At 41.0% G+C, this 25,813-nt stretch overlaps 1 protein-coding gene across 2 annotated transcripts in view; it reads left to right on the top strand.

Annotated features, from left to right (window-relative positions):
- Positions 1 to 25,813, top strand: part of CRB1 (crumbs cell polarity complex component 1) — a 95,956-nt gene that overhangs the window by 35,496 nt on the left and 34,647 nt on the right. For both annotated transcript variants that reach the window (XM_033067160.2, XM_033067161.2), the window contains exons 4-6: positions 1,042 to 1,181; positions 2,606 to 2,788; positions 23,565 to 24,512. In XM_033067160.2, coding sequence (XP_032923051.1) covers positions 1,042 to 1,181; positions 2,606 to 2,788; positions 23,565 to 24,512 — 1,271 coding nt within the window. The remainder of the gene's footprint in view (positions 1 to 1,041; positions 1,182 to 2,605; positions 2,789 to 23,564; positions 24,513 to 25,813) is intronic.

The following is a 25,813-nucleotide window of genomic DNA, read 5'->3' as shown; positions in this document are numbered from 1 at the left end:
GACTGCAGAAGCCAGTTGTTCTCTGATGTTGCTTTATGTTAAAAAATTTCACTTTCTCTTCATATATTTACTCCAAGTCTAAGACTTGGATATTAAGCACAGAAATTATCAAGTATACTTATATATCTTGTTCAGCAAGATGCCCTATGAATGCAGTTGTACAATAATGGTGTGTCACTTTAACGTAAAAGAAAATAGAAGCAGGAATTTTTGTTTCCTATAATTATTTTTAACTAATCATACACAAGATCATACAAGCCTGCACAGTTAACTTGTATCTTGCAAAAGCCAGTATTTTCATATGATGTGTACATGTTATTTTTATACTTGATGACCAAAGAACAGGAATGAAGCTTTTTATAGCACTCAGCTCTCCTGAAAAGAATTGCACATAAAACTTCGCAGACGTTACTGATATCTGCACATTGCTAATTTCTATATATACACCAGTTTGTTCACTCATGTTGTAGTTGCATTGCTACCAAAGGGAGTTGTATTACTGTTGTTATTACTAAGTAAGCAATTTACATTTTTGTTCTAACTTAACAATAAAAGGCTGGTTTTCAAGAAAAAAAAAATCATGTAGTTGAGGAAAAAAAGTATTCCTTATTTTTCTGCCAATTCAATTTCTGCCAGTCCAAGAGGAAGGGATACTAACACACTTACTGCCTCCCCCCCTTTTCATTTTGTGGGTAATATTAATCCTACAAAAAAAAAAAAAATTAAAAAAAGCATTGGAAATGCCACAAGCTTTTTTCCTCCCAAAAACTAAATAAGAAGAATAAAGAAAGATCAATAATTTTAGGGTTGTGTCAAAACCAATTCACAAGCAGTTCTTTCTCCCCAGACAAAACCACATACTTCAGGGGAAAGCTCATTGTTAGTTCCCAGTTTCTCCTAAAGCACCAGATGGTGGTCTCAAGCTGGACTCAGCCCTGCAACCTGCGAGCCAAGGCTACACAAGAAGCCTGTGTATATCTGGGAACAAAGCCCAGATCTCTTGACTTCCAGCCTGAGTGAAAATTGCATTCTATGTTGCAGGTACAGCTGCAACTGCACCGGGACTGGATTTATGGGCTTGCACTGTGAGACCCTCACTCCCTTGTGTTGGTCACAACCATGCTACAACAACGCCACTTGTGAGGACCATAATGACACTTACACGTGCCACTGTTGGCCAGGTAAGCTCCAAGGTCTCCTATAAATATTCATTGAGTGCTAGTAGTTTTTTGGTTGGGTTTTTGGGGGTTTTTTTGGGTTTTTTTTTGTTTTTTCCCTGATAAAATGAAAGGTTGCAAGGTCGAAGTTCCATAACCTCAAAAGTCCTCTCTGGCCTTGTGTTTACATGGGCTTCACTCATCATAAGGCCGAGCCCTTTGAGAAAGGTGCTTGTTATTCCAGCTAAGAATGGATTCTCCTGTACAGCAGAAGCGGGCAAAACAAAAGGCACTGGCATTACGGTGTGAGGACAGGAGATAAGTCAAAGGTGGGAGCCATCTCCCAGTTACTTAATCCCTCAAACCGTGTGATACACGCGTCACTGCTGCCGCTGACCTTGTTTTTAGTCTTCATTAACACAACCTTTAAAGCAGCCTAAAATCTTCTGTCTGGCAGTGGGCAGTGAAACCTACAGACTATGTTCTCTACCAGCTGTTTGCAAACAGACCCCACACCCCAGTGGGGACACAGACCCTGTGCTCTTGAGAGACTGCACAGCTCTATCAGCACACAAACCACAAGTCTGTGCAGCAGTTTATGTCTGTGAGCTTACTGAGTGTGCAGGAGCACAGACAGCACTGTGAGGCCAAAATGCCTCCATGTTACTGCACTACATGAGTCTTGGTGCAACAGATAAGGGAAAATTAGGCAGAAGCCTTCACATTTTTCAGAATTCAGGGATCATTGGTAGCACTTTAACCTCCAAATGAAGCACTTTATAAACACCAAATTACTTTTACTCCCTGCTCTCCTCTGCCTTCCCACAACCTGAGAGTGTATTTCACCACAATGCAGTGCCTTGTTACCCACACAAATCTCCACGTTACTGCCTAAAAAAGACCCAAACTAATCCTTTACGGCACAGCTCAGCTCACTAATGTAGAGTAGCCAATCCTGCTGCCAAGGCCTAGCAGGGAGCTGCAAGGGAACATTCACACCTTCAAGGAGCTGAGGAAAACTTTTAGCACATGACAAAGCCTGAAGCTGTGTGCAGCTACTATTCAGTGTATGTTTTGGGCTCTGGAAGGGAAGAATAGCACACGGAATGACAGAAATAATAGAAATGATAGAAATGTAGAACGGTTTGGGCTGCAAGGGACCTTAAAGACCATCTAGCCTTGCTGTTTCTGAAAGGAGCCTACAAGAAACGTGGAGGAGGAATGTGGTGACACAACAAGGGGAAATAGCTTCAAACCAAGAATAGGTTCAAATCAAATATTAGGAAAAAAAGCTTTACTGTAAGGGTTGTGACGCCAGTGAGGCCCTGGCACAGGGTGCCCCTTCCCTGGCGGTGTTTCAGGCCAGGGAGGATGGAGCTGTGAGCGGCCTGCCTTGGTGGGGGCTGTCCCCACAATGTCACTGTGCCCTTACCGCGGTGTCTCCGCAGGGTACGCAGGCTCCCGCTGCGAGGAGGACATCGCCGAGTGCCACAGCAGCCCCTGCCTGTCCGGCGGTGACTGCCTGGAGCTCTCCTGGGCCGGCCTCTACGGGCTCATCCCGGGGCTGCCGCTGGCCTTCCGCTATGACCAGGCCGAGGGCTACATCTGCCGCTGCCCGCCGGGCTTCACCAGTAAGGGCTGGGTCAGGGGAGGGCGTCCTGCTGGGCCAGGTTGGGCCTGAACCCACAGAGCGCTCGGTCCTGCTGGGCCGGGTCAAAGCTGGGCCCAAGCCCGCAGAGCGCTCAGTCCTGCTGGGCTGAGCCTGAGCCCACAGAGCACTCGGTCCTGCTGGGCCGGGTCAAAGCTGGGCCCAAGCCCACAGAGCGCTCAGTAGCACTGGGCTGAGCCCACAGAGCGCTGGGTCCCGCTGGGCAGGGTCAGAGCTGGGCCTGAGCCCACAGAGTGCTTGGTACCACTGGGCTGAGCCCACAGAGCACTTGGTCCCACTGGGCTGGGCCCACAGAGCGCTTGGTCCCGCTGGGCAGGGTCAGAGCTGGGCCTGAGCCCACAGAGCGCTCGGTACCGCTGCTGGCCCCGTTCTGCCTGCAGCAAAACAACCTCCACTTGTGTGCACAGCTCTGTCCTCACAGCAGAAAGAGCTGGATTGACAGCGATCTGTAATCCTGAAAGAGATGCGTCCAGACCCTCCTTTATCCTACCACAGCCAGCGCTATTTAGCACAGCTGCGAACCACTCGGGTTTGAATTATGTGTGTGCTTCTGGGGCTACAGTACTGTTCTGTCAGCTCCACCCGCTTGTTCCTTCTGAAGGAAAAAAATAATTAATAGCTGTATTAATTTAACCAGCCTTCAATTTCTCATTCCATTCATCTCCCAAGCAGCTTATGAACTTCATGTCATGTGAAATGCGTGACTGCTGTCTCCAATATAACAAGCACAAAAGCTTATGGAGACCACAGCATTCACTCTGACTACTTATTTTTCTTCAAAGTGGCATCGAGACTTGTTTTTGTTCCTGCCCTTCCCGTTAACTGTCCTTCCCTATCCTGTCACTAAGTGTTGCTGTTGTTCTTTTGTTCTGCCTCAGACACCATAATATAAGGTTTCTACTCAGGCTGTCCCAAGCACCCTTACCTCTTATCATGCCACTGCTTTCTCTTCACCTCCTTTCAGTGATGTCCAGACCTTCAGTTTCTTCTCCTCCTCTCTTGTCCTAATTTGAAAACTTCTAAGCTCTGTGAGACAAACAGAAAGGTGTGTTTTGTTGATTAACCGTCCTTTGTCCTCTCATTTCCTTATTAATTGCCTTCACCTGGCTTGTTTGCCTGATTTGGGTCATGATTCTACGGGTTTTGGTCATATGGAGGACTTCCTTCCCCCAGCCTGAAACTCTTAAATGGTCTGGAAAAAAAAGTGTGTCAGAATGTGTGTAAATATATCAATCTCAAATCAATTTTTCAATCCGTAATCTCACTATTCACAGTGCAGGACTCTCCAAAGCATGAGGGAGAGAAAGTATTAAAGACCCTGAAATGTCTACTGACTCAGTATTCAAATTAAATTACAGTTTTAACAACCATAAGTAAGTTTAGTTATATACATCCTGTTGGATGCTATCTATATAATTTTCTTGAGGAAAAAACCCAACAAAATAGTTATTCTTACTAAACAGTTTGCCCACACCTTGGCAGGAAGACCATAATCTCTAACAAGACACTTTGTAGTAAGAGCACTGCACATTTCTCTCTAGTCTTTCTCCTTCTCCCAGGTAACCTGAAAATAAAAAGTGGTCAAAATGAGCTTCAGCCTCTTTGGATGTCAGAAACTTCAGCACAAAAAGCCTATTGGCAGGACTGGAAGTGTTTACCTCTGATCCGGACAATCAATTTCTCCAATTATAGCCAAATGATAAATAAGCGCATAGTTTTAAATTAGAATTAAAGAAGATTTAGGATTAGAGGTGATAGCAGTAGTATGATTCAAGGTAGCAGGTGAGTCCTTGATCAGGACCATTTGCTATATGGTGCTTATCTAATGGAGATAGAACTAACAGCCTCCTGGAAAAAAGGTCAGATCCTTTCATCTGGGTATCAGTGTATTTCACTGACACCCTAAATCCTACATTTCTGCAGTTGAAACTCAGGAGCTTTTCCAGCTTTAACACCTGAATTACTCTATGAGCTTTAAGTACAACCCCTCAGATTCCTATTGCAACAGGACAGAGACTTTATTTAATAAACCACATTAATTTTGTTATGCCTCTATCATCAGTAAAGCCCTCATATAACGTTGAAATCATACTTCACCAGAGCAGGTAATATATATGCAGAATATAATATATATGCAGAAATAATAATCCATATAGCCTGCATTGCAAGGGCCTGATCCAAAATCTAATCAAACTCAGGATGGTTGCCAATATGTAACCAAGCATCTTTGAACTTACTGGATAAGATTGCAAAAACAAATTAGTGTAACTGAACTAAAAAACTTAGAATATCCACCTTTTGGACTACAGTTTTATATCTAAGGGCAGGAGATAATGGAACTTAAACACATGCTTATGTCAGGATAAAATATTTCCCTCACAAACTGGAAGAAAGTAATAAATAGTACCTGGCAGTATTTTGTTACAGATAGTGATTTCTCAAGTGACTTGAAAAACAGTAAGTCCTACTGAAAGTCTTAAAAGGATCAAATCTGCAAAATCTATCTATTTAGACAATTTGATTCATAACAATAAATACATAAATCCCAGTCTGGATGCTTTATGTCTGCTAGAAACTCTTGAGGACATTAGATATTCCTTATCCAGATCCAAGATAGAAAATTTCTGCACAAGTTCTACAAAGGGTTAAACTTCTCCCATTCCCGTTTAAATCAGTGTTTGTGGATACTCAGATTTCAAGAGGTGTCAGTACTACTGCAGTAGCAAGCCCCAGCTTTTTTTATATTACCTTGGCATGCTGGCCCCCTAGCACAACAGTACTTTTAATAAATTGGGCTTTCATTTAAAGGTCTTGTGATTTGTTGCTGCGAGGTAAAGGCAATAGTTACCCTAGAACCGTGTCCTTTCATACTGTGGATATATTGTATTGCTCTAGCACTGCACGTTTGTTAAAAAGGCTGTTATTTGAAAGGTTAAACTTTTCATTTTGCTCATGAAAACCTGTGAGAAAGGAGAAAGGCAGAGCTATGGATTTGGTAGTGACTCATTTCACCAGGTTGTAATAAACTTAACACCATGTCAAAATTAGAGAGCTTCTGTACTTGCAAGGTCTACCAAGTGACACATTCCAGGGTGGAGCAGAGCCCAAGGAGCAGCAAGTGTGCCAGGCGGGCAGGTCCTGCTCCCTGTGCCTAAAAAATCTGTGTGTCCTCAGGCCCCAGGCAGGGGGAAAGTGCCAGAAGCAGGGATGAAGCCCATGGATTTTCCTGTGCCTAAAAAGCTGTGCTGCCCTCAGTCCCCAGGCAGGGAGACAGTGCCAGGAGCAGGGATGAAGCCCATGGATTTTCCTTCAGCACAGTGAGGATGAGAGCAGCAGAGCCCACTCCAGGGTGCCTGCTGTCACACACGAGTGCTGGCTGCTGAGGGCCTGGCCACTGCTGGTGTCTTGTTATTTGCTGTGTGCCAGCTGTGCCACCAGCACTGCTGCTTGCTTTGGCATCAGGAATTCCTAAATGGTTTTTGGCCTTTTCGTTTGTCTTGTTTTCTGTTTTTCCCTTTTAAATTTTCTTGGCCCTTTTCCCAGCCTGTTGGACTACTGCAAGAGAAAATGATATGATCAGACTGGTGTCGTATGCATACTGAATTCCTGCCATATGCATGGGGGAAAGAAACTGTCTCCCAGAGCCAGAAGATGAGGCAGATAAATGGCCAGTATGGGAGAGTGCTGAACACTCAGCTAAGGAAAGAAAACCTCAAGCCAGACATTGAACTGGGAACATCATGGGACCAGTACCTAGAAACTAAATTTTTTGGGCTCTCATTCTGCACTCAAGCCAGGGTGACAGAAACATAGAGCACACAGAGCTTCCATCGCCCTGCATGTCTGTAGGTGCTGCTGTGGGCAGAGCACCCACCAGAGAGCAGGACAGACTGAGCCAGCCATCCTCCTCTCCTCTGACCTCTGACATAAGTGTGGGACAGACATAAATATTATTTATGGGTAGTGGGTAGGACTGTAGGCACTAGCCCATTACCACTACCTTGGGAAGCTTAAAATACATACATACATTTTTATAACTAATAAAAACAATTATGGCCATTCTTTTATTTTTTAGACCTTAATCATCAGCACAATGATCACACAGCTGCCATCCTCAGCTATATACAGCAATATGACTTATAAAAATTAAATCAAGCAGATGTATAATAAAGATCTCACCTCCAAAATCCAAATTTTATGTTTTCCTTTATTTCCTCATCTGTCCTTCAGCTGTTCACACCATGGTAGTCAATCCTTCCTCCATTACACTGGGTTAATTCATGGTTGTCATCACAGTTTAAAGGGTTATTTTCTCTGATTCTGAGACTTTAGAATAAGTTGATCACAGAAAGAATAAGGATACAAAAGGAGAAAAGACAGAGAGAAAAAGAAATTTTGAAGATAAGAAGCTTTCAAGAGTGCTACTCCTCTTTTCAGTGGGACTCAGGCTTCTCCCACAGGCAAGACAGCAACTCAGAATTAACAGGTACTGTTGGCTAATCATTATTCCCATACAAGCAAAGCTTCAACAAAGAAAATGTTGATACCAGGAAATACCCATCACAATTAGCTGGTTTAAGGAAAAATTCCAAATACATTTGTGTGCACTACACACATGAATTGCTGAAAAACAGAATTAGGGCTTGAGATCTCGCTCTCTCTCTCTGAACTTCTTACCACTCTGGAACCACAGAGAAGCTGTAATTGGCATGCAAACACCCTTCCTCACTGCCCAAACTCCATTCACAGTGAGTATAGGAGCCTTTTCTCACTGTTGGACTGCTGTGAAATGTTCCCTTACAAAACCAGCTCGGCTGGTCTGTTGGGCAGATGTATAGCCCCACATGAAAAATGTGGCTTCTTTCTGAGCATGGCAAAGTTACTGCTTTCCTAGAGAGACCTGCAGTGCTGCCCTAGCTCTGTCCCAGCCCCTGTGATCTCCACGTGTCCCTGTGGTCAAAAGCACAGGGGAAGGAGATGATCTTGTCCCTACTCCCAGCCAGTCTCCAACAGCTCCAGCATTCCATGGCCAGCTTAGGCATGGGCTGGACCAGCACAGGATGCCTTCAGGGCCCGGCAGGCACCTACTGCCTGTAAAAACTCTGCACCAAACAGACAATTAGCACTTTAGAGTACTTTTCCAGCTCTGCCAAAGTCTCTGATCTTGAAAGAGTATTTGGACAAGCTTTTAATGATTCTACCCACTAATACTATTTAACATTTCTTCAGTGTGTAGTGTCCTGGTAAGGAGATGTTCACACAGTCATCAGAATTGATTCCTTCTCAGTTGGCTTCTCCTCTATTTCTGTCACAGAGTTTTTCTTGCTCTCCTTTTCTCTTAATTTTTGGAAATGGTTGGAATATTCTCTTAGAAAGACAAAGTGTATCCTGTATCACTGATCTGTGGTCTATTCCAGGGGGCAGCAGATGCTTTCAGGTCCCAAGAATGAGGCATGCTCCCTGGTTTCTTGCCTGTCTCTTTATTCACAATCAAACTGCTTTCTTTGCAATAAGCACTAATGATTTGTCACATGCTTAGACCAAGCACACTGTTAGGTGAGTGTTATTACTCTTTCTGGATAGCTCCCCAGAAGGAAAGCCAAGCCTGAGCTCACATTTCACACACTGTGTACGGCAATGGCCATGCAAGGGCAGCAATACCTCAGAACATTGTGGGCAGCACTGAAATTGGGTTGGAGCTGGAAGAATTTATGAATCTGCCATTCCTTTATCAGTTACCATGACAGAACTAGTGGGACATTTCAATTTCATTTCTGCTGCAGGTAGTGTTCCTCTTGAACAATTTTAAGAAATACTATTTAGTAAAAGAAAGTGTAATTTTTACATTCTTTCACCATATAAATCACTGCAGCAACTAAGACTGACTTGTGTTTTTCGTGACAGCTCTTTCCTTAACAGCCCATATCTTGAGACACTTTATGAAAGCCTAATGGCTTTTTTTTTTGGCAAAAATTAATCTTCTTATGACTTAACTTGCCCCCTGTATGGCAGCAGACTGTGAGAGTGAATGCTTGAAGGTATTGACTCTACTTACAATGGTTACCTAGTGTTTACCACTGGTTAAAGAATCAGAAAAGAGTAGCATATGTCCCTAAGTGTTACTAATAACACCTGAAAACATTTCTGTGATCACAATATTCTGCAGCCTGGGCTTCACCTCACTAGAAGCTGAATGTTTGTGCATTATCCACACTTCAGAAAAATAGAATAAGGTCCAATAGGATTGTAATGAATGACATTACTTTGGAGAATAGTGGAATCTCACAGCCCATGAAGGATGTGTTTGTACATCATTATCAGATCAGAGCACAATTCATGTGCTCCAAATAGAGACTGAAATAGTTTCAGATCCTAGGAACAAAATTTTAGATCCTAGAAACAAAATATGCACCCAACATGGGCACTGACTATGCAGAGGGCTCCTCTTACTGAAATAAAATTCAGCTTTATTGAAAATTTCAGCTTGTCCCTGTTATTCCTATTATACAAGGGAAGTTTTTCACAGAAAAGTATTTTTACTGGTAATGCCACTCTATGTTAAAATTTTGTAAAAGCTGAACCATGATCATTAGGAAATGAACTCTCGAGCTTTTCTTGACAACTCTTTACAGAATTAGGTCCCTACCTGGTTTGTAGCACTGGGACTGACATGTAGACATTTAGAGCCCTGATATCTATGTGCATTTTTTTATGAGAAATATGATTTACCATCTCTCTCCTTGTTGCAAGTTGCAACTAGGAATGCAGAGACATGTTAGCCATCACTTCTGCATTATTCAGCCCCAAAGGAGTGCACAAAGGTCAGATGTTTTGGGGGGTTTTATTTAGTTAGAAATATATGATATTCAAACATTAGGAAGCATCTACCATTATTATTTTCAGAACATGTATAGAATTTTGTGCTTTCAAATTTGGCAGCTGACCCATCATTACCATGATCTATTTTCTCTAGTTGCACTGATATGTTAAGTTGTATAATGTAGTCCAGTGTGATTGACAGAGCCTGGAAGCAGTGGATATTTTGAATCTGGCACATCTCTCTGTTTTAAACAGTGTTGCACATAAACACTTTTTAGCATGAAAAGCTTTTTCCTTGAAGGGAAGGAGGAGTGGATGAATGGCTTTTAATCCATAAGCTCCCAGACCTTGCAACACACAGACAGATAATGTCCTTAGATTTAGTGAATTAGTGCGTCCAGTACCTGGCAGAAAATGCTTAGAGAAAAAAAAATTAAATAAGGGAGTTGGATATTGTTTGGCATCAGGAATAATGCTTTTTAAACACCTGTTATTTTCCTGACACTCATTCTTGGTAGGTCATTCCATCATATGATTGACTACTTGTTAAATCAAGTCTATCCAGTAAGAATTTTCCTCCTGGGGCCTTCTTCAAGCACTGCCTACTTACCTTTTTGATTTCTTTCTTAAATCTCTGGATAAACATTTCCTAGTCTTTTTAATTGGCATAACTCATATATTTATAGCCTCTATACAATCCAATTTTGCTACCTCTTGACTGAGCTTATGAACCAGCTCAGTTCTGTCTTTCTCTATTGAAAAATCTCTCTGGCCCTTTCATTTCTTTCTTGGTTTTCCCCAGCCCAGCAGCATTATACATCTGATGGCACAGGCTACCACTAATGAAAGTTGAGTTTAAAGTGTGGTCTAAGTGATAACCATGCACAAACCCAGGTGAAATCAAAGGTACTGCATACACCAAACTGACAGAAGGACTTTGCTCATCTCCTTCAGAAGTGGATTTGTGCATCTCAGGAGTTACTTTAGAGCATATGCTTTTTAACACTGCTTTGTGTAAGACTGCATTGTTCTGGTTCAGTTACAGTCAAATTGCAAAGTTAAGCAGATGCACAACTTCTGCCCATAGAGAAAGGAACTTCCTTTAGATCTACACATCCAGCTTTCACTGCTCTGGAGAAAGTGCTTGGCAAGTAAAGAGAAGACCTGCACTATGGGACTAATATATTTTACTTTCTCAATGCTTTTTAATTTATGGCATATTTAAGGTTACATGTCAAATGATAAACAAAATGACCTGATTTAATAGTTCAGTGTTTTGTCCAACAGATGATTTCAAAAATAGCCTTAATAATGTCACCATAGTGAACCCCATTAAAATCCAGCTTATTGGAAACGCACTAAATTATACAGCCAAACATTTAGCAGGCATTGCTTCTCTTTCCCTACATAACAGAGGAACTCATGGGTAGCATGGGAGAAGCTGGTGGAGCTCAATCAGAAAAAGAACATGGGCTGGTAGTTCTGAACCATGTGCATGTAGAATAAATGCGTGTTCTCACACATATGTGCTAAAACACAAAGCAACACACACATGTGTAAACACATACACAACAGCTAATTCAGAGCACTTTATTGCTCTTCTTATAGAAAACCTTGCCGCTTAAAAAGGTCCCCAACTTGCATTTTTGCTATTTAGAAGGGCACAGTTTTCTGGCTGGATTGTTTTGAAATGAGAATCAAGGATTTGTCTTCATTCCTTTCTGCAAAATTTGCAGCATGCTGGCTAATAACGACAGTTTCTTTTGGTCTTCACTTTTAAATAATTATTTTGCATGCCTGGCTTCTGACAGTGGGAAATGCACGATCTTTGCATGCTAAACCTGCACATGTTTGTTATGAAGACATTATTGACCTACATCGAGATTAAGTATTCAGTCTGCTGTTAAACTGCTAAGGCATCAAATATAAATGGTATAATGCCATTCATCACTTGGCTTAGAAGTTAAAGTTTTTACACAGCTTAGCATAACCTTGTATTACCTTGCTAAAAAAAGTATCAGCTGCTGTGAATGCACGCAATTTGTTTGGTACCAGCAAAGCTCTGAGAACGGGGTCTCTGTATCCCTTCTGTACCTGTGAGCCAGCAGAGGGAGCGTGAAATGGTGTCCATGTCCAGCATCTGTGAGACATTAGTGAGTTCTGCCGTGTCAGTGCTGTCATTGCAGCCTGATCTGGGAGATGCTGCTTCCCAAAGACTTGTGATGAACACTGTTTGCCAGCCCGAATTCTCAGTGGCACTTCTCAGCTTTTGCACCATGCAGTTTGGTCAGCAGGATCTTGCATGTGGAGCTCAGGGTCATTGGTCTGCAGCCAGTCATGCAGAGTCCACCCAGGGCTGCAGTGTCCACCCAGGGCTGTAAAAGCTATGGAGAAAACAAGCATCATGGTTTTGAGTAGAAAAGACTAATTTGATGACCCCGACAGGGCTATTCCTAGTTAAAATTTCTTAGCACAATGTAGGTTTGGCTTTCACACAAGAGCAACAAATTAAGAATTTTACTAATTATGCCAGTGGTCCTGCTGACAGACTACTGGGCAAAAGGGAGGCACCCACAAAGAATTTTTCACCACTTCTTGACCAAAAATAAGTGTTTGACCCAGGAATTGTGCAAAATGCTCGTGTTCCTCTTTGTACTTAAAATATCAGCAAAGGACTATTTCAGACCTTTACATAAGGTTCCCATAATGCCAGTGGCAGGAATGACATCAGTTTTTAAAGCATAAAAGGCACCTCATCTAGGCGCAGAAATGTCAGTAGTAATTACAAACTTTGTTTTCAAGTATAATCAATTCTTTATTTATGGTGTGAAATGTTTTTTACCCTTTTGAACTTTCACCATTCTAAGCCAAGCAATATTGTTGGCATGTTCCTTTAAAAATAATTGCTTCTGCACTGAGAAATTGAATGTCAAGTTCCAAGTTGATGTAAATTAAATGGGTTGCATTAATAGTCTGGCCGTGGTAGGAGTGAGTGTTTCGATTCTGGGTTTGACTTCAGGACATGACCTCCTGATCACACAGGTCAGCACAGATGGGAAATATTGAAGAGGTACCCCAGCCTGACATGGGGAAGAAAGTGTCTAGAGCTGGTGTATCACAAACTGGCTGATCCATTAAACAGAAGCAATGTCAGGCTCCTCAGAGAATAAAGCTTGTTGTCATAGGTTCATTACGCTCTTCAAAAAAAGGGTTGGAAGGAAAATCACCATGATGGAAATCCTCTGGGTTGTCATGTACACATAATCTCCTAAACCTTCCTGGACTAATACTGCCAAAGCTGTGTACGGGGGGAATGGAGCAAGGAATATTCTTAACTTCTACAGTACAATTATGTGCCAGATTTCTCACCTGTGGTTGTTAAAAAGAATTATTTTACAAGATACAGCTTTTTGAAATTGAAAGCAGGACATCTATACAGTTGAGAGTCACACTTATGTGACCATGACTTGAGAAGAATTCCATCCATGAGAGCAGCCACATTCACAAGGTCAGGCAATACACAGGGAAGGAACTGGTGAATTGGGGTGAAATTTATATATTATATTTTAATAAGGCAGGCTCCCTCTTGCCTTTAAAACTGGCTTTTATTTCAACTGTTGAGCAGCCTCAGCTCTCTCAGTGTCTCCTCATGACAGACCTTCCCATTCCTTAACCCCTTCAGGGCCCTTGGCCAGACCTGCTCCCTTTTGGTACCTGGGGAGAGCAGAGCTGGGCTTGGTGTGGTCTCCCTGGTGCTGGGCAGAGGTGAAGAGTCACCTGCCTCGACCTGTGGCAACACAATTCCCAACAGAGCCCAAGAGTCTGTTGGTCCTCTCTGCTGCCAGGGCCCATGTCTGCCCCATGCCCTCCTTGCTCAGAGCATGGCAGAGCTGCTTTCCAGCCAGCTGACCCCAGCTTCTGCTGGATGGGCTTTTCTGTCCCCAAGTGCAGAACTTGGGGGGAGAACCCCTTTGCAGAATTTCATGAGCTTCCTGAAGATTACCTGTTTCCCTAGCCTGCTGAGGTCCCTCTGAATGGCAGCACAAACCCGGAATTTTGCAGTTTACTGGCAATTAATTAGCACTGATGAGTCCCAGGTCTAAGGTCTTCTCAAGGACATAAAGAATATGTTGGGATTTTAAGTAATAAAAATAAGCTGATAAAGTGAGCACTGAAACTAATTTTATGTGATATACTACATAAAAGCTTTTACACTAATTGTTCCCTGTAGCATCTAGCTCTTAATTATACCGTGTTTGCTAATAAGAGGAACAAGTGATAAAGCCCAGTATTTTTATGTCTGCTCGTTGGCACTGTTTGAAATAAACTCAGAGGTGACTCTAGTAAGGCACAGCCTGCGTCTGCTTAGGTGCCTGGACTGATTTTTTCAGGTACAAGGAGAATTTCAAAGAAGTTAAGCTAGCCTTTTACTGATGACCTGGATGCTGATCCCTTTAAAAACATTTGAATTAACTTAGAAAATGACTTCTGTTGATTGTGTAAGGAGAATCAGATGAAGGAAAACACTTTCTTTCCCTGGCTGACAATGAACTTTGCACTTCCAATAAACAGTCTTGGAGAGAAGAATAAAAACCTGGTATAGACAGCTAATTTATGCTGATAATTAACTGCTAGAAGTAGATTTGGTGGATCTGATTCAGATTGCTCTCCCACTGCTGTAATTCTTCGAGTCTGGCTGTGCTAACAACATGACACTAATACAGAGAATTATAATGATCAATACAATTAGGGCTGTAGCCTCTGTCCTGTGGCACTATTTTTCCTTAACAAAGAGGGTTCAGAATCTGTTATTAGACCTGTTTGTGAGGCCAGAGCATCATGGTAAATCACCGCTTGTAGTAGCAAATAAAGAAAACTATTTAAATGCTCTACTGCGGAAAAGTCTGCACAGCTAAAGAAGTTAACTGTAACACATAAAGACATAGAAAAACTAGATTTAATCTAGCTAAATCTCATACCTGTAATATACTCCAGGAAACTCCCCATCAGGAAAGAAAACACACATAAAAATAATAAAAAGTGGATAACTAAGCATAAAAAGCTCAGATTTTTTTCTATTTTTAAAGTGATAATAAATAATGTAAATACATATACTCTAGGAATAGAGAAATGTGATTATACACAGCATAGCCATGCTCTTTATACAGTTATGCTGTGCACAGCTCAAAATACACACAGCATAAACGTTATGTGCACTCACCCACTGATATTTTACATTTTTCTATTCTCACATCTCTACTATTGATGAAACTCTATAGGCCCAATTTAAACTATGATTTTCTGGCCTTTTGGCTATTTCACTTTGTTTCAATAAGGACTGACAATGAAGTTATGTAACCACAGTCACTTTTGCATGTTGTGGAGATTCACATCAGTTATAACAAAATGAGAAAATCCTGCAAATGACTTGAATTTTCCAGAGTGCCATTTCCAGGGCAGAAGCTGTTTCACACTAGACAGCACAGTGACTGTGCTTGCCTAACTCAGTTAAAACAAATAGGAAACAGCCAACAAGAGACAAGGTAGAAAATCCCTTTTAGGGGAGACAAGACACTGCACACATTTCTCAATGGGTGTGCTCATCAACAGCAAGCACTCTTTTAAAGCCCTTCAGTGTTTGCAGGACAGAAAAATAATTTGTTTTCTAATTCCAAATTGCTCCAAACAGATTTTCAATTCAATGAAACATGACCTTGTATGAGCTAATTAAACAACTCAAAGGTACTGGTTGTTTTAACATCCCACTGGATATACTTCAGTTCAACTGCACATCATCTAAATGTACAAGCTCATAAATCTACAGAAAATGCAAATCAGATCATTAATGCTTTGAATTTGACAGTCTTGCCACTGTTTTCTAAAAGGTAGAAAAATTCCTGAATTACACATATTCTTTTTTCCAACTTACAGAGCATACCAAAAATCCCTATACTGGAAAGCAAAACATCAAATATCTCTCTTTGGCTTCTAAATACCTGGTCCAGAATTAGGTACAAAATAACAAATTCTCTGAAACCTGTTATTAAAATTTCTTTTCTGGATGATGTCCTGACCCTTTGAGTGGAGCACTGGACCAGATGATGACCTTTGAAGGTCCCTTTCAATGTAAATTTTTCTATTATTCTGTCCTAATCATCTGTGTTTTGTGAAATGACTTCTCTGCTCTGCACACAGCTGTTTAATTACCAAAAAAAATCTATGGCTATTTTTTTTCTAAATTTTTTGTCTCTGGTATTACTCCCACGGTCTCCTTTTCCCACTTTCCGTTTCAGCCCAGATCTCTGTGTAGACTTTATCTAGGATCTGAGTCTTTCTTAGCATCCCTCACATATCTTTAATAGATGGATGGCCACACACATGTACTCTGCTCTCTTACTACCCCCCAAAAGCCCACGTGTCCAACAAGAATTCTGTCTCAAATGCCAACACAAGTATCTTCGGGGCTACCACTGATTCTCATGTTTTTATTTCCTTTTCCCAGTCACATCTTTCACTCCAAAATCTTACCTACCCTTTTTCCCACCACCTTTTTCTACTTTAACCTGTCACACCCTGTTGTGCTTTCCCTCCTCTTTGCTCCCCTTCCTATCTCATACCCTCAGCATGGCCATAGCTACAACACATTTGTGCAGCCAGAAAACCCACTCCAGGGGGAAGTAGCCTGGGGAAACTGGGCTGCCACCATTTGATTTTCTCCCTTGCCTCCATCACTCAAAATGAGTGCCACGCAGGGACGTATTTCTTCAACAAGTTTTTCTTTACTCCAGATTCAGATCCTAATCCCACAATTGGATCCACATGGCTGGCTGTGCATATTGAAGGAGGGGCTGGAGGTGCAGGCAGCAGGCAGGAGAGTTGCTGTGCTGCCTTGCAGGACGTGCCCTGGCCCTGGGCTGGCAGTGTCCCCTGACCCCTGGCCGTGCCGCGCGCGTGGCTGCGCTCACCCGGGGCCGCCTCGTCCACCCGGGGGCTGCAGCCAAGCTCAGCCCAGACGCCTGGTTCCAATATTCCTAAAATAAAACAAACACACCAGATCTCACTAAACAACTAATCACCTATGGCATGTACACGGTTTTCTTCTTCTCTATTTTTTTTTCCTTTTCAAATGAAAACTATTTTAGGTGTGACAAAACACGTGAAACAAGTGGAAAAACATTTCCAAGTACTTTTGCTCTCAGAAAACCTTTACTGATTGAAGAGATTAAGGGATTGGGGGTTTTTACTACTTTAAAAAAATTCATTTTTACTGAAAATTCAAACTAGTCTATGAAGCTTCGAGCCAGCAACATTTAAAAAGATTGAATTACAGCATGCCATTCTGAATGTAGCACATTATGAATTCCATATCCCTCAGCTAGAGTGACATATTTAATGATTAAGCCAAGCCACTCAGCTCTATTTCTATTTTAATTTTTTTTTCCTAGCCTGTATTAACTTAATACATACATTTCAAATGGCAAGAGAAAAAATAGCAGAATAGTGAATTTGTCTGCAATAAAGGAATAACTAGCAAGGTCTTACTACGTTACAAAATCAGAGTTCTGTGTGAAAGGTATCATGTGCAAATTAGCCCAATGTTAACAAATGCTTATTATCCTACTATTTTAAAAAATCCTGTTTTTCATACGCTCCAGCTCTGCTCTGTGTTACGTCCTTCATTTTACACAAGCTTTTCCTGCCAGGAGAGCAACAGAAATTGCCATGCAAGATCAGAGCACTGTTCACATTAAGTTCAGTATCAAATGTAAGCCAGTTCTTTACTGAAGAAAAATAGGTGAAAAAAAAATCCATTTAAATATCCTTCACTTGCTCTACACTGAGGTACCTCAGAGTAAAACTTCCTTCCTGACCTGCATGGTGGCTGATTTATACCCACAAGCATGGGGTTTAATTACGATGACACAAAGATGGTCAATTTATTTCCTTATGCTTACTCACTCATGAATGTGCATTTCCTCCTTCTAGCAAAAAGTAATTATCTCTTTGCAATTATCTGCACAGATGTGGCAAAGTTAGAATTTTCATGATTGTCTGCTAAAACCTGGGGCCCTGAAGAATATGTGCTCTGTCAGATCTTTCTGTTGGCCTCAGTATTAATGAGTCCCTTGAAGAGAGAGTTGTTTGCACCTGGGGTAGGATTTTATGACAGACATTTCCAAAATTCTAAAATACAGGTGGAGGGAGTGCTATTGCAAACTCTTTGTCTTCCATAAAGTATATTCTAAAGGGGATGACACAATCTGAGTTTCTCCAAGGTTTACTCCTGCTTGCATTTGATACCTGTATGTGTAGACATACATGTATGTGCAAAGATATAGTTTGTATAGTTTGACACACCCACAGCTCAATTGCTGGGAATTATTTCATTCAAGGGAGGCACAAAACCATGGAAAAATAGACTTGGAAGGGATCATTTGGACTGTCTATAGGTCTAAGGCAGCATCTGCTGGCTTGTGTCTCACTGCATTTTTGTCTCTAGCCAATATTTAAGGATAAGAGTTTATAGTTCCCAGTGGGCATCATATGCAAAGGCTTTGTCATCTTATTATCATTAGAAATATTTTCTTACAGTGTGACCTGGTTTGTGCATGCCAAACCTGTGACTTTTTCACCTGTTTGCTGTGGTCTCAGGGCACAGAGTGCTCTCTTTTCTATGCTGAAAAACTCTTGCCACGTCCCATTTCCTCTGCTTGTCTTTTGACTGAACAGCTCTACTTTTTAAACTTTTCTCAAAAGCCATTTTTTCTCGACCTGTGGTCATTCTCATTGCTTTCCTTGAATTCTTCCTAATTGATCCAAATCTTCCTTGCACTACAGAACTAAAAGTGGACTCAGCGAAACTGAAGCATTGTAGACTGAAACTGATTGCTGATTATCCTAGCCTAGACTACAGAAACTGAGTGAGCTCTTCCAGAATTGAACACAATCTTTTTCAGACCATTTCTCCCATTTCTTATGTTCACCTATAAAGGTCATTTTATCTGTAAAAAACTCAAATGCTTTACTTAATCCTGCTTTATCAGACAACGTATTAGGCAAGTTTTCTGAGCCAACATCCACATCTTTTATGAAAACACCAATCAGAGCAAAGCCAGGACAATCCCAAACCATAATCAAATCCCAGTTTGACAGGGAACCTCTGACAATTACTTTCTGGGCAGGATTACACAAGTGTTATACCTACTTTATGGTGGTTTCACATGGAATTTTCTCCTTGGTTTGTCTATGAAAATGTTATTAAGCACAATATCTGACTGTAATTAGAGTCTCTGCTCCTGGCAAGTTTGTTCAAACTCCCAGCAGTGGTTCTGGCAGGGCTTGGGGCCGTTTGCTGAGTACCCTGCTCTGAAGTTCCCGTCTCAGTGTGCCACCAGCCCCGTGTGGTCACTGAGCTGTAGGAGCAGATGTGTGTCCCCACCTGTTGGCTCTGTGTCTGTCACAACCTTCCCTCAGAATCCTGTTGTCACACTCACATTGCCAAAAGAATGACTGTTACTGAGAATCTCCAACTTCTTGCAATATTCAAAATAAAGTGCCATGAACATTGAACATCAAATTGCTGCACAAGATGCCTGATAAGCACTACTAATCAAGTGCATTCACACTAACTTACCAAAATCAACTTCATTTTGTTTAAAGCTGCCTTACTCACCTTTCCAAGAGTCTGAGTGAAATTTTCACTCTTTAGTATTTAAATGTATTGTAGGAAAACTCGATGCCTGTGTCAGAGGCTGGAAGAAGCAGCACATTTCTGAGCATCTCCATAAAACCAATTGTGAACTGCAGATTAAATTAATCCAAAATTGTGCTTTGTGTACGAGTCGTTTGGTGAACCTAAGCCCAAATGTGACACAAGGTTAGGAATTTCCTAATTAGTGAATAAATGAGTTAGAAGAAGAAGTTGATAAGTGTAAGTGACAAAAATAATGTCTGCTGCTAAAATTATCACAGAAATAAGTAGTTAAATCTCCCAAACTCAATTTTCCCCTCATTAAACTTGGTCTAAATCAAAATGTGTTGCTGAACAAAAAAAATGTTTCAGTAAATAATTTTTACATGTCTTTAGGACACTCAATCTACACAGACTTCCATTAAGTAGATATATAAGATATATTAAGTAGAAATATAGAAAAAAATACTTTATAAATGAAGAAACAGGATCAAATTTTAGATCCTTTCGATCTGCTTATTGAGATGTACAGTTTCTCTGAATGACAGTGACCATGACAGAGTTGATCTGGATTAACAAACCTCTCGAAAGGAAAAGAAAGTCTTAAAAAACAAAAACACCTTGTAAAACAAAAAAAAAATAAAAAGTGACCAATCAGTTTTGAATGGATCCTGATAAAATGCACTTCTGCGAAACACAAACAACAGTCAGTGTGAGCACGAACTTGGAGAAAAAAGAATTTAAATAGGATACATATCTATTGTGTAAGCAGTTTAATGGGTCTTACTTTAAGCCTTGTTGATCTGGCTTGGGCAAAATACACCATCAGACTACATCAGCAGGTACAGAAGTGGAGCAAGCTAATCCTGGAAAGGAAGCCTTTATACTAAGAACCGCTTTGAATTTTACAGAAATTTACTCTGTCAACTGCTTAAGTGCTAAACGATCTTTTTCTTTCGGAAATTTTCCTGTGGAAAAAGATGGTTGCAACTAGGATACAAGTTTACATCATTTTAATGACAATGTTTACAGGTAAATATTTTCTTTTTGTGAATTTGACTGTGCACTTAGACTGTAGTGAATGTGTAGAACCTAACCAGATTGCTCGCCTGTAGTTTCTTGATATTTATGTAGTGTCAGGGGACTGGAAAGGCAAAAGGCAGTAAGCAGTAAGATTTCTAACCAAAGGTGTGTATCAAAAGTGTCATTTGGATAATACTTTTATAATTATTTAATCAAAATGAAAATCAGTGGCATTCAGCATAATTATGCTTGAATAATTGCTTTTGTCATCCTGCTTCTGCAGGAAACCTTTGCTGCTAAATTTGAAAGTTTAATTTTGAGAGTTTAATTAAGAGGTAAACAGAAAATAGCCACCATATAGTAATAATGTGTAAGTGGAAAAAGGAGACAGATGAATGTTGCTATCAAACTGAATCAAAGGAACTGTTTCATCTCTGTTTTGAAAAAAACCCAAAACTTCACAGGTGGGAAAAGTAATTATCTTTAGAAATATTCACATTATCTGAAATTTTATGTTAGTGTGTAATATATTTAGAAGATAAAGTGCTATATGATTCTACTCTACTTTTCCCCTTAAAAACAAGAATATGCTTAGCAGAGTTAATGCATGTAACCACTGGGAAAAAAAATGGTTGCGTCTGCACTTGTTTTGGTATATCTCACATCTTTTGAGAATTCTTTTTTTGCATGCTAACATCTCCAACCTGAGCTATTTGAACTGCTTATACAGTTCTATAAATATTGACTAATCCTTTTATCTAGAGTGCTTTTATCTTGACTGACAGTGGTCTTTGCTTGCATAGCAATCAGCAGATAACAAGCAGTATCAGCATCACTTGCAAGAACAGCTGATTTATTTATTCTTGATACAAAAAAGTGACTTATTATTTGTCTTTTGGTATGACCTATATTTGCGTTTGTGCTAATCTTATTATGAAATAGTGGCCTATATATGTAAGTGCATACATGTGTGTATATCTATATTCACAACCCAATAAAATAAATATTTTGCAATGTATTTTTCATATCACTACTTAAAATATAAGCATTGTACTGAGACACTGAAATTACTATGAAATCTGTGTATTTAAGTGGCTCTGTAAAAGACTCAAGGACACATTGTTCTCGATGGCAGAGCAGAGAAGGGAGCAGTATCAGGCAGGAGATGTTCTAAAACATTGATCAAATCAGGAAACAGCTCACAGTAACTTCACTTTTCGTATACAGGAATAGCAAAAGCAGAACAAGTTGCTAACTCTGAAATTTCCACAAACTGGTCAAAGCAGACATGGCTCTGGCCCCCAGTCAGGAATGGTTTGAGAACTGCACTTCACTTGGAGAAAGTCAGCCCCAGTGAGTCACATTTCTGCCAGATGCCACTGCACATTAAGGTATACACAGACACTTCTCATTGGAATAAAGATGAGTCTGGCTGGAAAACAGAGAGAGACTGCTGCAGCAAAACCCCACTGCCAGGCCAGGGAGATGGCACTAGCTGTGCTCAATAGCCTGAAGCTTCAAGGGGAAAATCAGTGTATGCTTTAATTGAGGACTGATGAGTGAGTTGGATGGCTGCAGAGAGAGACTCTTGTGTACCTGCTGTGACTGCTTTACTCAGGCTAATCTTTTAACCAAATCTCTCCCAGTTCTCACTTCCCTCCTGGCTCTGCTGTACTTACCACTCTCCCAGATGGGTCCAGTTACACTTATGATTGAATAAAGTGGACAGGCAAGGAATTAGCCTGAGTAACTACACTTATCTACTGCTATTTGAAGCAATTCATTGTGACTGAATGCTGCTCTGTAATTTTCCGCGGGGAATGGCTGTGTTTTTTTACAGAAATAAAGCCTGATGTGAATTTGTACATAAAGTTAGGTGTGGTGCCCGGTATACCTAGCTGCCACTCCATGAAGCCTCAGCACATCTCATTACCTGATTTAGAGGCAGCAGTTTTACTGTGGGGATGGATGAAAAGTCATCTATTTAATTTGTGCTGGTGACACTAGTTTGAAAACTATCTGTAAAGTGTCTCTCATTTTTCTCTAAAATAACTATGAAGGAAAGTGGAAATGTTAAGAGTTGCACTTAGCATGAGTTATCAGAAAAGGATTTGGATATTTTTACTGCTTCCAAGGGAGATGAGAAACAGATTTTCCCTGATCCACTGCATGCATATCGGTCACTTGATTGCTCAAGGGAGAAGTTACTGTAATTACTGCTTCATAGATGAACAACAGTGCAGAGGGATAAATAGATTAGATTTACAAGAGGAACAGATTTGTTTTTCTTTGTGAAGTGTGATCCAGCACACCCACTTAGGCCACATCTATCCAATTACAATGGAGTTGAGATTAAGAGTTCTCCTTTTACCAGATATATCTGAAGCCAAGCATTATATGTGGAAGAAGAGGAAATATGAGACTGTATTGACAATCTCCTGCAGAAGTGCTCTCATTACCAATCAAGCTCTGAGATGTTTGAGAGAATATTCTTTTCATCTTTTCTTGCTTTATATTTTGTATAAAGGAAGGTAAAAAAATTCCCCTGTAGTACTTTTTGCAGTACATACGTTTTGCAGGCATGTTCACCCACTTGTCTGACCCACCATGTCAAATATCACTTGTAAGTCCTGTGACTCTCACTTGAAGATTGTTGCTCCAAGATGTTTCATATGGGACCAGGAATAACAGTCTATAGTTCTTACACTGTTTGGATGAACATGAAAAAGGAGGAATGACCAGTAGATCATACTCCAGCTCATCCCCATACTGTATTATGGACAGGAATTAAGCAACAACTCTTGTGGTTTTTGTATGTGATAAACAATTCAGTTCCTTACTAAGCATTCTAAGTTTCTACCACAGGTTATGTGGGAAACAATTTATTGATCCCATCTGATGATGTTTGCCTTGATTTCATCACATTATCCATATCAAATCTGTCCATATATTTGGCTCTTGTCTCCAAAATGTGGTTATCACTTAGGTGTTTACATAATACTATGCACAAGGAAACCATGACAATTGAATGGTCTTTTTATATTTAAAGAATTTTTTTCACTTGTCCATCATCTATTTATCAAGGCATTCCCCTCTAATAAAAGATAACAGATAATAAAGATAATAAAAAACCACATCATTATAGGTGTTATTTTGGGCTCCAGTTATTCAAATTAGAATGCCTAATTCTTTGTTTATTCTTCAGGTACTCACTGTGATGAAGACGTCAACGAATGTTACACGAACCCTTGCCAAAATGGTGGGATCTGTGAGAATTTTCCTGGAAATTACACTTGCCATTGCCCACCTGCAGACAAAGAAGGGATTTTTTATGGTGGCTGGAACTGTACAGAAGTTCTGCATGGCTGTACTGATCATCAATGCCAAAACAATGGAATATGTATCCCACATTTAAAAAATGGCCAACATGGATTTAGCTGCATATGTTCACCTGGGTATACTGGCACACACTGTGAAACCACAACCACATTTTCTTTTCAAGGAAACAGTTTCCTTTTGCTGAAGAATCCCCAGACCCATAAAAAGGATTTTTTCTATAATATAAACCTGAGGTTCCAAACTGTGCAAGCCACAGCTTTTCTGTTTCACCGAGGGGAGAAAAACACCTTTGCAAAGTTGGAACTACTGAATGGCTACTTACACTTATCCGTGCAAGTCAATAATCAGCCACAGGCTCTTTTGCATATCCCACATAATGTCAGTGATGGAGAATGGCATTCAGTGGAGGTAACCCTGGCAAGAGCTGTTGTTCTTAATTTGCTTGACAGCTCCTGTGTAGAATCCTGTCTCAATAAAACATCTGCTAAGGTAGATAACGAGCTGGTGATGTTTGCATTTCAGAGCACGTTTTTGGGCGGCTTACCAGTGGGGAACAGCAACTCTCTACAGAACACCTTTAATACACATTCTGCACCTTCATTTGTAGGCTGTCTTCAGGATATTGAGATAGACTTGAATATTATTACTCCAGAGAATGTATCATCTGGATCATCTTTAAATGTCAGGACAGGCTGTGCTAAAAAGGACTGGTGTGACCCCCACCCGTGCCAGAATAGGGGACGCTGCATCAACCTGTGGCTGAGCTACCATTGCGACTGCTACCGGCCCTACACAGGGCCAGACTGTGCAGCAGGTAAGGGAAGAACACTGCTGGTGTTTGTGTTTCATGTGCCTGCTGAAAGCATGGCCAGAAACAATCCTGCTCACCTGGCCATGCAGCAGCGTGACTCTTAGGATCTCTGGAGCTTAATGTCAAGTGGTAAGCCAGTGCAAGAGGTTAGTAGTGGCACACCCTGCTATTTTCTAGTTTCCCAGGAAGGCTGCTTTTCAGCCTGACAAAAAAAACCTCAGGCTAAACTAGTGGATTCCAACTCCTTTGTTTGAAAATCTTGTCAGTGCTCTTAGCACTCCATAAACTCTGAGAAACTGTAGTTCACTGGAGGTTATCCATACTGAGTAAAATGTAGAAAGCAAGCAAGTCACTTGGAGTTTAAGACTTATTTTCAAAGCATTCTTTGAAAATTTTATCCGGGAGCTCTCTAGGCTTTTATAAAGAGATTCATTTAAGGCAAGGAAAGGCAAGCAAAAGTACTGCAAGTTAAAAAAGACAGATTCCAATTTAAAAAAAATGAATGAGATTATACTCTTAGCTTAATCTGATTAGCCCAAGGAGCAGGCAGGGCTTCGGCGCTGGAAACAGGGTTCATTCATCCCTCAGCTGGTCCCAAGGCAGGGCTGGACAATCCCCAGTGCAGACTGCTGTTCCCAGAGAGCTGACCAGAAGGAAACACGTCCCTGTCTGGCTGAGCAGAAGAGCTCATCTCAGCAAGCAGCTTCCATGGCAGTGGTGAGCAGGAACACAAAAGCTGCAATGCCTGGAGCCCTTTCCCTGCTACAAATGATTTTTGCAGGGCAGGCTGGGGCAAAGTGGAAGGACAACAGGAGCTCCCTGTCCAGCTCCCTGCTGCGTCTGCTGGGTGAAGCCCCCTAGAGCTGTAAACACAGCATCCCTCAGGAATGCTTTAGGGTGAGCTCTGCAATCCTTCCCCAGGCAAAGATTTAGGGATTTCAAACAAGCAGTTTTGTTTGAGAAAATTGCACAGGACTAATTCTTCATGCCATGCCCTCAGCCCTCCTCATCCACACATGATCAGCAGAGCAATGTTTAGGGAGCAAGAAATACGTATGTATATACATGTATACAAACATAACTATATCTATGTAGATATATTTTCCAAATGGACTGGAAAAAATTAAACACAACAGCAGAGCCATGGTCAGATTGGAATGGACAGATCCTAAACTGGTGTAAACTGGCATGGCTGCAGTGGTGCCACTGAATCTACACTGATTCACATCAGCTGAACAATTGGCCTCAGGGGCTGTTGAATGCACTGCTGCAGAAAGCTGGGCCTTCAAATACATTTCAAATGT

The sequence above is a fragment of the Catharus ustulatus genome, chromosome 9 (genome assembly GCF_009819885.2).
Source record: "Catharus ustulatus isolate bCatUst1 chromosome 9, bCatUst1.pri.v2, whole genome shotgun sequence".
Taxonomy (NCBI): domain Eukaryota; kingdom Metazoa; phylum Chordata; class Aves; order Passeriformes; family Turdidae; genus Catharus; species Catharus ustulatus.
The sequence above is the reverse complement of the archived record's forward strand: the minus strand, read 5'-3'. Positions and strand labels throughout refer to the sequence as shown.